Source organism: Sylvia atricapilla, chromosome 16 (genome assembly GCF_009819655.1).
Source record: "Sylvia atricapilla isolate bSylAtr1 chromosome 16, bSylAtr1.pri, whole genome shotgun sequence".
In the NCBI taxonomy this organism is placed as follows: domain Eukaryota; kingdom Metazoa; phylum Chordata; class Aves; order Passeriformes; family Sylviidae; genus Sylvia; species Sylvia atricapilla.
This window is the reverse complement of record NC_089155.1, coordinates 2,946,317-2,957,482: the sequence shown is the minus strand read 5'-3', so window position 1 is coordinate 2,957,482 and position 11,166 is coordinate 2,946,317. Positions and strand designations below refer to the sequence as shown.

Genomic DNA, 11,166 nt, shown 5'->3' with positions numbered 1-11,166 from the left:
GCTCAGGTGCAGGAGGAACTGGCAGAGCTCTCACTCCTCAGCTCCCCGCTGGAGCAGGCAGAGCAGGCTGGGAGAGCTGTGCTGCCCTCCCAAGCTGCTGTCTCTCACTTCTGCCTTTGTACTCGCCTGACAATACAGGAATAAAAATAACCAGGCTGCATTTGCAGAGAGATAAAAGTGAAGTTTGCCTTTTGTGTCTGTCCGGGCAGTGGGACAGCAGCACCAATGGAGCTGTGTGGACATGACACATGGGAATTTCTGACATATCTTTTCCCACTCTGACCTTGACAGACACAATAAAAAGGGGCTTTGCAGCATGCACAGAGCCACTCAGTCCTAGCACCAAGGTCAGTAATACAGAGCATGTCTGTGTGCACGCGTGTCCCCTGTACTAACCCGCTTCACCCCGGCAGGGTGGCTGATCCCAGAGGACAGGGGCTGCCTCTGGTGGCCCAGGGGAGGGTGGGACAGACCTGGATCATCAGCATTTTTGCTGAGGACTGTGTGTTTTGCCAAGTTGTGCCTCCATTCATGATGGCTGCGGCGTTCCAGAGCTCTGCAGGGTGGCACTGCATTAGATGGATATTAAGACGCACGGTTATAAAAACGCTTTTCCAAGCAGCTGCCACGGCAGCTTTCTAGAAGGGTCTTCCCAGGGATAATCCATCCAGCCTTGCTTTTATCTTCCTGCAGTACCACTCAGCAGAGCAGCCCTGGGTCTTTGTGCAGGGCACCAGGGCTCCAGCGGGTCTGTAGGGCTGGGGTAGGTTTTAGCTGAGCTTATCAAGGACAGGGATGTTATTGACAATCTCACCTAAAATGGGAATGTGGATTTTGACACCAAAGTGGTTCCGGCTCACCCAGCTGGGACTTCCCGCATGGGGATGAAAACAGCAAAAGGGAAATTATTCAGTAATTGTGTCACTGATACAACTTTTATCAGCTAGCAGTGTTGTCACTGTCTTCTCTCACTGTCTAGAACTAAAAGTCTGTTTGGTGTCCGTGTTGCTCTCGATCCTCAACCCAGCGGTGGGAGCTTTCCCCATGCACTGACCCCTTGTCTCTCCCTCCTTTCAGCACTCAGGTGTCTTTCACTCTTCCTTTGCTGCTGCCAAGTCTCTCCCAGATGGACAAGCTGCTGGACATGACTGCGTTTGGGGAGGCAGCTCCGTACCTGCGGAAGAGCTACACGGAGCAGCTGAAGCTTCAGACAGTCCCGTTCGATGGTAAGAGCCCCGGGCTGTCCCCAAGCCTGCCCCTCTGCCACAGCTCTCTCCCTGCACCTTAAGGCATCACAGGCACTGCAGAATTCCCCCAGCACCCTGGAGGGCAAGAAGATCTCACTAGTGAGAAAAGCACGGTTTTGACTTCCCCCTGGATGCTGAGGTGTGAGTGGAAGTGATTCTGCATCTCCCCCGACCCTGGGGGGCAGGAGGGCTGAGGGGCTGGTGTCAAAGCCTCCTGCAGCTGTTTCATTTTGGAGGTCTCCTCTCTGTCCCAGCCACCCTGCTCTTTCCACGGCTTGCCATGCTCAGGATCCGGGGCCAAACTTGCTCCTTGCAGTTTTGCTGAAGAAGAGTTTTGCTTCCTCACACTGTCCTCTTCTCATGGTACTCTGAGTGCAGGCACACATAAGCAGCAGATTTCTGTCAGGCTAGAAGTTAACCAGACCAAAGTAAAAAGCTGCCAAATATGAAGGCAACAAAGAAATCCCATCTCCTATGACCGAGAACACAGGAACGAATAATCACTGTCCTTCCATGTATCAAACTGCATTTGTGTGGCTTTCAGTTGACAATTTCACATCGTCTCTTACATTTCTACTTGCATTATGTTTCCTTTCCCCTTTCCTTTCCCCTTTCCTTTCTCCTTTCCTTTCTCCTTTCCTTTCCTTTCCTTTCCTTTCCTTTCCTTTCCTTTCCTTTCCTTTCCTTTCCTTTCCTTTCCTTTCCTTTCCTTTCCTTTCCTTTCCTTTCCTTTCCTTTCCTTTCCTTTCCTTTCCTTTCCTTTCCTTTCCTTTCCTTTCCTTCCTTTCCTTTCCTTTCCTTTCCTTTCCTTTCCTTTCCTTTCCTCTCCTTTCCTTTCCTTTCCTTTCCCTTCCTTTCCTTCTTCCATTTCTCCTCCAGGAAAGAAGCGAGCTTGGATCCCAGATGAGAAAGAAGCCTACATCGAAGTGGAAATAAAAGAAAGCTCTGGTGGCAAAGTCACTGTGGAAACCAAAGATAAGGAAGTAAGCAAATACCTTTCCTTTTCCAAGGGAGAGCAAGTGTGTGTGTGAGGGGGGATACGTGTGACAAGATCACGTCTGAAGCCGAGAGCTCTTGCTGATAACCCTGTCCCGCTGATAGTCGTGCCCCGGGGGGACACACACGGCAGTGTCAGCACACGTAGCCCAGCTCCTTGCCAAGAGTGGCACCAGTTCAGCATCTCCCACCGAGGGGCTGCTGTCACAGCCGGGGTGTCCTGCGGGACACACCGAGGGCACGGGGCTGGCCCAGCACAGCTCCTGCATGGGGAAGCAGCCCCAGCACAGCCCTTCGAGATGCTGAACCAGTGCCCGGCTCATCCCGGGGCCTGAAACGACAGGTAAGGGGCCAATCGGCCAGTTCCTGCTCCTTTTAGCCCAGATTTACAGTGGGGTGAGCTGTTGGGAGGACAGGCTACGTCTGGTGGTGAGGCTCCAGCTTTCCGCGGCAAAGCAAGCAAGGACCAGCTGGTATTTGTCAAGATAATATGCAGTGCAATTAGCTGCAAATGAGCTTAATTAATATTCCTTTCTTGGCTCTGGGAGTCTCATGACCCTGCAACTTCACTGCAGAGCAGATACTGGTAGGAAACTGGGAAAAAGAACAAGGATCTCACCAGGCAGTAGATGATGATAGGCTTTGTTATTTCCATTTCTTCTCTAGTAAGAATAGCACTAAGAAGGGGTTGTGCCTGCTAAATGTGGAAAAAAAAAAATCAAAATGAAAAAAACCTCAAAAACGTAATTGTCTTTGAAATGTGTCAAGGCTTTGAAAATATTTTTGTCTGAATTTTGGAAAGCAAGTAAAGAGATTTGCTCTCTCCAAAATAAAATATGTTATAGAGGAGTTATAAATTTTAAACGTTTATTCTGATATTCAGAACACCTTCAGATTCTTAGAACAGAGCAGTTCCCAAACCCTCTTTTGCTGTTTTCTCTTGAAACTGTCTTTTTGATGATTTGTCATGGATTTACAAAATCAGAAACTGTATCAGCTTTCCCTGGATAAGCATTCCAGCAGAAAGTTTCAAGGGACATAAAGCCCTCCCTTATCCTTCTGTGTACCCTCCTGCTTTTAACACCTGGCACCTTTTAACACCACACACTTCGTCTTCACCCATAAAAAAGGTAAACCTCTGAAAGATTTAATTTAATCTTTATTAACAAGACCATTTGCTAAATCCAGCTTCTCCCATCCAGGCCAGATACGTAACGTGATATTTTCCCCGTGCTTGGTCTTGTGGGATTAAATAAATCCAGTTTTAAGTGATGGGGTACAGGCTTCAGCTGTTTGCCCAAATAACCAGGGATCTCTTGGAGCAAAGGACAGCGCTGGCACGGGCTTTTAGGCTGGGAAGGAGAACACAGGACGGTGGTGTCACGCACATTGTGGAGGAACAACTTGGAGCCCTCTGCCTCCTCCCTGAGGAGGGAACAAGCTGGGCTTGCCTGTCCCGGCTGGGCTTGGTGGCTGGGTGCTGCCCTGGGCCTGTCACCCCGAACCTTGGGCAGCCCTGTCAGGATGACGGCAGGCACCGTGGCCAAGCTGTCCCAGCATGGGACCGTCAGGCTGCCCTTCCACATGGCAGGTTTTGGGGTGTTGGGCTCCCTCTGACGTGTGTCCCTCCTCTGGCAGACACGGGTGGTGAAGGAGGACGAGGTGCAGCCCATGAACCCCCCCAAGTTCGACATGATCGAGGACATGGCCATGCTGACACACCTCAACGAGCCCTCCGTGCTCTACAACCTGAAGCGCCGCTACTCGCACTGGATGATCTATGTAAGCTCCTGCGGGATGGGCAGGTGAGCGGGCACCGGGACATCCCCGGGCCTCATCCACCCCTTTTAACCCTGCAGACCTACTCGGGGCTCTTCTGTGTCACCATCAACCCCTACAAGTGGCTGCCCGTGTACACGGCGCCCGTGGTGGCAGCCTACAAGGGCAAGCGGCGCTCGGAGGCACCCCCGCACATCTACTCCATCGCCGACAACGCCTACAACGACATGCTGCGCAGTAAGCCTGCCCCGGGGACCCCACACTCGGGACTCCGGGCTCCTGGGGCAGGGCTGAGCTCAGGGCAGCGCTGCCCTAACGCGGGCTCCTTCTCTTCCAGACCGTGAAAACCAGTCCATGCTCATCACGTAAGTGCCCCTCCATCCCCTGGCCCTGCCCAGCCCCGCTGCGAGCAGAGAGCCGCCGTGCTGTGCTCCCCGGACGGGCACCCTGTGCCCGGAGGAGCCCCCCTTCCCCGGCAGTGTCCCCTCCCGCTCCCGGCCAGCTGTCACCCTTCCCGCCGCCACCGTGCCAGGTGACAAAGCCCGGCGCGGGCCGGGCTCCCCCGCACCCCGACAGCTGCGGGAGCTGCCGTGGGGCGGCCCGAGCACCGGCAGCCTCCGGGCGGCGGGGGACAGCGGAGATGGAGGCCACGGCCGCGGGGAGATGCTGGCCCGAGGGGCGGCGGCGGGGGAGGAGGGTGACGCGGGAGGGTGGAGGCCAGGTGGATTTCAAGTGCCATCTAGATAAGGGCTATATAAAGGACTCTAAAGGACCCTTCGCCGCTGCCAGGAGCCACGGCCATTTTTAGCCCGGGCCATGGCCTAATTAGGAAAGGCAGGGGCTGCGGAGCGATGCTTGGCGCGTGTCCGGTGGCGGCTCGGCCACCCGCTCCCCCCGGCTCTTTGTCATCTGGGATTACAATGGGAGAGCAGCTCACTAACTATAGGGATGAGCTCAGCGGGGCACCGGCCACCTCCGAGCTGCCGCAGCACAGGCGGCCGTGCTGAAGCCCCGCGGCCGCTCCCGGACAGCTGCAGCCCCGGGCTGAGCCCCGCCGCAGCTCCGGGAGCCGGGGGCACACGGCCAGCCTGCAGTGGCTCCAAAGGCGAGCCCCAAAGGCCGGCGCGTACCCCCGCAGGCCGGGGAGCGGAGAGCTGCTGTTCCCCATCACTCTGAGACTTGTCCCTCCCGTCCCGGGGCGCAGGCCGGCAAGGTGTCGGGGATGAGTTTTACCTGTTCTTTGCTCATGCCCTTGATCTGTGTATTTCTGTTACTCTAAGCGGAGAATCTGGTGCTGGTAAGACTGTAAACACCAAGCGGGTCATTCAGTACTTTGCCATTGTCGCAGCCTTGGGCGACACACCGGGCAAGAAATTAGTAAGACCTTCTTTTGAAACAAAGTTCTTGTTGTTTTCTTCCTTCCTTTCTTTTTGTTTTCTTTTTTTCTTTTTTTCCCCCCCTCCTTTCCCTTTTTTCTTGCTTTTTCTTCCCCAACTTTTTGCGTTTGGAAACGTGTTTTGGTCTGACCCACCCAGGGCTTGGCTTTTCCCTGACTTTTGAACAAGCAAGGCTTGAAATTATTCTGCTCAAGGGGAAATGGATTTTTTTTTTTTTATGTGGCTGCTCAATCTGAATCTGTGCAGCCTGGAAGAGGTGCTTTAGTTATTCTCTTTCTTTTTTCTTCCTTCTTCAACACCCCAATGATCTTCTTAAGGAGCATTAAAGGGATGAAGTAAACCTTCCATTTCCCACCTTGCCTCTTTTAAGCCTTGCTTTTCAGCATTTTCTCCTTTTTTTCCCTCCTTTTGTTAATTTTGACCCTTTTCTACCTTGTGCTTTTCATGCTCTTGTTTTGAATCTTGCTTTTCTTTGGCGCTGGTTATTTTTGAGCTGCCCTTGCAATTGCTTATTTCTTCTGGATACTTTGAGGCTCCAGCCTGCTTTTCCCTTGTGGAAGCAAACTGGCTGCTCTAGGTATCACACAAGCAATTCTTCAGCATTATTTTCTTTCCTCTTCTTTGAGTTTGAATTTAACTGTTCTTACTTTTTGATGCATTTCTTTATTTTCTTGAGCTAATCTATTTAACAACTTTTTGGCCTCTCCTGTAAAGTTTAATCCTCTGAGTTTTTTGGTTTTTTTCTCTTGGACTTTTTTTTGGCACTAAATGGTCATGCCCTGCTTTTCTGACCATGCTTCTTGTGGTTCTTGCCTGGCTTTTCTGGATTTCTAAAGACAATTTTCTCTCCTTTCTCTAGGCAGCTCTTGCCACTAAAACTGGGGTAAGTGTTGTGGGCTCTTTAATGCTGAGGACAGTTCTGCTGCACCACAGGTCTATGGTGGGATGATGTGTGAGGCCTCTGCCTTAGGTCTGAGAGCAGCATCTGGCAGTGCTTAGCTCTCCACTTGGCTTTGTATCTCCCTCCTTCCCATAGCTGGAAGCTTTGCTGTTTCATCTCTCGGTGTTTTCTGACTCCAACCTCTCCTTCAAGGGATAATTACTCTTCAAACATTCATTTCTATCCAGTGTTTGCCAGGGAGTGGTGTGGGCTCCTCCAAAGGTGAGGAGAAGCCTTCACACCCAGAAGACCCTCCTCAGCCCCAAAGCCCAGCTGGGGGTGGTGGTGCTGGGGGGCAGGAGAAGGTCCTCTGCCACAGGCAGCCCTGTGCTCTGGCTGCAGACCAGTGCCCTGCTGGTGCTCAGACTTGCCAAGCCCTGGACTGGCGCTGCCCACGGCTGCAGGCAGCTGATGTCCTTGCCTGGGGGACATTCCTCAGGGGTTTGCTCCAAGGAAAACCAGCAAAGGTTCAGCTTTTGGGGCTCCCAAGACCCCAAGGGCTCAGTCCCACAGCCTTGGCCCTTCATTTCTCTGAGCCTGTAGCTGGTGCATGCCCTTGCCTGGGGGATATTTATCATCACAGGAGTGGCCACTTGGGCAAAGAGAGTGAGGCAGCTCAGGGCTGAGTCTGTGGGTCTTGGGGCTGCCCACATGGAATCTCCCAGGCCAGGCTGGATTTAGAGATAAGAGACCAAGGGATGCTCAAGTGATAGTGTGTTGGGAACTGTGTGATTCACAGCTGCTCCCTGTCTCTTTGCCCTTCACACACCTGGAGCTGCAGAGGTGGGGAGCAGTTGTGGTTCCAGCATTGGAAAGAGAGGGTGGCTCTGGGTGGGCAGCTCAGAGCTGGTGTTCCCCATCCGAGGAAAGCCCTGGGGACTGTAATGTGTCAAAGCATGGGCAGAGCTCTCATGAAAAGTCCTGCAGGTGCCTGTGCCACCAAACTCTGTATCAGGTGTCAAACCCCACCGTCCTTCATGGGCTTTAGCACCAGTCTCTTGCCCCTCTCCCCAAATCCTTGTCCCACTTTACCTGCATTGGTCAGAGGCTATCTCTTTATCTTTGAACAGAGAAACACACATGGAAAAACAAGGTTAGGAGAGGATTCACCTCAGGGTTTGCTCAGGAGAGCCCCAGTGTTCCCAGCAGATCATGCCAGCTGGGACTTGTGGCGTATTCCCATCACCCTGGAACCCTGCAGTGCATATTGGTGGTGTAGGGACCTCTTGTTTCACAATATGTTGTTGATGGGAGCTGTCCTAGACTTTGGTTTGGTGGAAGAGGAAATTCCTGACGTCAGAGAGCTCGGCATGATTCAGACTGTTATGGTGACAGTACAGGATTGCTCTTGGTTGCAGAGTGTAGCTCCTAAGAAAGAGGGTAAGGACAGATGTGTGCAGAGGGGACAGCAGCCTGGGACTCCAGCTGGGCAAAGAGGCCACAAAGGGCACTGCTGCAACCCCCAGCTGTGCTGGTCCCTGAACTGAGCTGCGTGGCCTGGGCACACAAGGAGATGCCTGGGGAGCAGCAGGTCCCACAGACAGCTGAGGAGCGCAGCAAGGAGCCCCTGGCACTGCTCCGTGCTCGTGGTGACAGACCCCCTCTGCTGTGTGGGAGCTGACACATGCTTTGGTTTTCTTCTCCAGGGCACCCTCGAGGATCAAATCATCGAGGCCAACCCAGCCATGGAAGCTTTTGGCAATGCCAAAACCATAAGGAACGACAACTCCTCACGTTTTGTGAGTGCCTCAGCAGGGCAGGGAGCTGTGGCTGCTTGTGTGGGCTGCCTGCACCATGGGTGGCACTGGGGGTTCGTGCACTGGGAGCCACAGGAATGAAACAGGCAGCTGGATCTGCCTCCTGGTGGGACTGGACTGCCAGAGCCAAGTTTTTCTGGTTCCATCAGTGCAGCAAATGGTGGCCAGCACGAATGGCCCTGGTGTCACTGTGGCTGGAGGGACATCCCTGGCAGGAGCAAAGCTGAGAGGGACAGTGAGCACAGCCTGGAGTGCTCTGGGACAGACAAGTGTGTCCTTTCCAGGAAGCAGCACTGTTTTTGCTCAGCCCAGCCTGGCTCTGCTGTGACTCCTGTGCCTGGAGCGGGGCACTGCTGGGGGAGACCCTGAGCCCAGCACAGAGCAGAGGCTGCAGGGAGGTCACAGGGCCCTGCAGAAACAGTCAGTGGTAAGAATAGACCTGAGGACAGGGCTTTATCTGCTGTCAGTGAAATTTCTGCCTGCCTGGTATTTAAACCCTTGGGCAATGCTCTTTGAGCTTCTTCACATTACAAACCAGAGAACTTCACCCCTTTACAGAGCCCAGTAATTTGCCTGGCATCAGCAGAAGCTCAAGAAGCAGGAAATGAATTTAGTTTCTAGGGGCTGTTCAGAACTGCCCAGCACTTACCTCCTGTGTGTGTTTTCAGGGCAAGTTCATCCGGATCCACTTTGGTCCCTCAGGGAAATTGGCTTCTGCAGACATTGACATCTGTGAGTGGCTGCACTGGGGAGGGAATTCCTCCCACCATTTGTGCTCAGCTCTGGGAAGGAACGAGCCCTGCTCTGACCCCTCTGCCCTATTTCATTCTAGATCTTCTGGAAAAATCCAGAGTGATTTTCCAGCAACCCAAAGAGCGAAGCTACCACATCTTCTACCAGATCCTCTCTGGGAAGAAACCAGAGCTGCAAGGTGAGGCAACCAAAAGTGCAGCACAGCCCTTAGAGCAGGATGGCCTGAAAACAGCCCCAGGGAGCTCTCTTGTCAGCTTTGGGGTCCACAGGAATGAGCAGACCCAGCTCACCATGCAGCTCCTGCCCATGAATACTTTGCTAGCTGTGCAGGATCATAGGATTGGTGGATAATTCAGGAGGGAAGGGATTTCAAGAGGTCATCTAGCCCAGCTTCCATTATCCTCACAGGCTGAGAAGCCAGACTAAAGCCCTTTCTGCCACAGTGTAGGAGCAGCTCACCCAGGGTCCAGCTGCAGGGTGGGAATGTGGGAATAAAGCTGCCTTGCATGGAGTCCTCGTGGGGTGGTGGGAACAGCAGTGGCCTCAGTGCGTGCAGACTGAAGATCTACTCCTTTTGGGATAGAGGGAAGTGTTTTGCAGCCTCCTCAATGAGTGAGATGACCTGTTTCAGGTGAGCTTGGAAGCAGCTGCACAGCTCTCTCTGGGCACTGGTGTAGATGTGATCCCCAGGACAGCCCCACCTGATTTGAGTTTTTGGGCAGCTCTGTGCTCTGAGCAGCTTCCTGGTGGCCCCATCACCCTCAGGAAGCCTTTCCCCACGCAGAAGGATGGCTGGCACAGCCCCCTGGGGATGGTCAGCTCTTGGCTGAGGGCTCCTGAGCTTGGTGCTGAACAGTACCTTATTAGGCAGGTCTGAGAGAGCAGTAATCTTATCTGGAGTCACAAGGGCATGGTGGCCACTTCTAAATCAGTCTGCAGCCAGGCCATATCCCAAGATAGCAAGCAGGAGGCAAGCACAGAAGAGCTGGACCCATGTGTGGACCTGCCTGTGCTGGAAGAGCCAGTTCCTCTCCCAGCTGGTGCCCTCTGGTTGAGGCTGGGGGAATCCTTCCTGTGTGCAGGGCTGTCCCTCTGCCCAGGGCTGTCCCTCTGCCCAGGGCTGTCCCTGCCAGGCTGGCCTCACCCTCTGCATGTCATCCCCCTACAGATATGCTGCTGCTGTCCCTCAACCCCTACGACTACCACTTCTGCTCCCAGGGGGTGACCACGGTGGACAACCTGGATGATGGCCAGGAGCTCATGGCCACTGATGTACGTGCACAGCCCTGGGCCTGGGGAGGGCACAGCCTCCTTCTGGGCAGCTCTGGGGGTGTGTCCTGGATTTCTGTGTGTCCCTCTTTAAATGAGTTGGGAATTCCCTCTGGTTTATTGGTGGCTGTTGTGAGCCTAACAAGAAGGGGCAGAGTGACTCTGATTTCCTCCAACAGCCTCATCCAGGGAAGGGAGAGTAATTCCCTGCATCAGGAAAGGGCTGTGGCACATGAGCACTTCCCATAGTGCCCGTGAGAATGAAGGTCACAGAATCATTAAATTTGAAAAAGACCCCCAAGATCATTGAGCCCAACCAGTGATTTATCCCCACCCTGACACCCAGCCCAGAGCACTGAGTGCCACGTCCAGTCCTTCCTTGGACAGCTTCAGGAATGGGGACTCCACCACTGCCCTGGCCCGCCCCTGACACTGCCTGACAACTCCTTCTGTGAAGAAATTCCTCCTGATGACCAGTCTGAGCCTCCCCTGGCACGGCTTGAGGTTGCTCCCTCTCCTCCTGTCCCTGTTCTCTGGGAGCAGAACCCAATCCCCCCTGACTGCCCCTTGCTATCAGGGAGCTCTAGAGATCAGTCAGGTCTCCTCCTGAGCCCTCAGCTTAGAAAACTTCCTCTTTGTGGATCCTAGGCCACTCCTTTTGCTTTCAAATAGGTCTTGTGGGAGCTGGAGCCACACTCAAAAGCCAGTGGACAGGATTTCTTGGTTAGGTGCCCACCAGAGAGGACACCCTGCCCACCCCAGGACACGGAGAGTACCTTAGGAGACAGTGGGAGAAGGAACCAACCCTCACCTCAGCGTGGTGAATTTGTTCTATCTCTACTGCTTTGTGTCTCCTCAGCATGCCATGGACATCCTGGGCTTCAGCAACGATGAGAAATACGGCTCCTATAAAATAGTGGGGGCCATCATGCACTTTGGGAACATGAAGTTCAAGCAGAAGCAGCGGGAGGAGCAGGCAGAGGCTGATGGCACTGAAAGTGAGTGGGGCTTTGTGCTCCAGACCTGCC

At 53.6% G+C, this 11,166-nt stretch overlaps 1 protein-coding gene across 2 annotated transcripts in view; it reads left to right on the top strand.

Moving 5' to 3' along the window:
* Positions 1-342: 342 nt before the first annotated feature.
* The window catches only part of MYH7B (myosin heavy chain 7B), a 28,630-nt gene continuing 17,806 nt past the window's right edge, over positions 343-11,166 (top strand). The window contains exons 1-13 of one of the 2 annotated variants that reach the window (XM_066330555.1): positions 343-347; positions 1,078-1,226; positions 2,127-2,230; positions 3,882-4,025; positions 4,103-4,259; positions 4,360-4,387; positions 5,303-5,399; positions 6,279-6,302; positions 8,006-8,098; positions 8,785-8,848; positions 8,949-9,047; positions 10,038-10,141; positions 10,998-11,136. In XM_066330555.1, coding sequence (XP_066186652.1) covers positions 1,127-1,226; positions 2,127-2,230; positions 3,882-4,025; positions 4,103-4,259; positions 4,360-4,387; positions 5,303-5,399; positions 6,279-6,302; positions 8,006-8,098; positions 8,785-8,848; positions 8,949-9,047; positions 10,038-10,141; positions 10,998-11,136 — 1,153 coding nt within the window. In that variant the 5' untranslated portion in view covers positions 343-347; positions 1,078-1,126. Of the gene's footprint in view, positions 348-1,077; positions 1,227-2,126; positions 2,231-3,881; positions 4,026-4,102; positions 4,260-4,359; positions 4,388-5,302; positions 5,400-6,278; positions 6,303-8,005; positions 8,099-8,784; positions 8,849-8,948; positions 9,048-10,037; positions 10,142-10,997; positions 11,137-11,166 lie in introns of those variants that run through there. The other variant, XM_066330556.1, reaches the window with a different exon arrangement.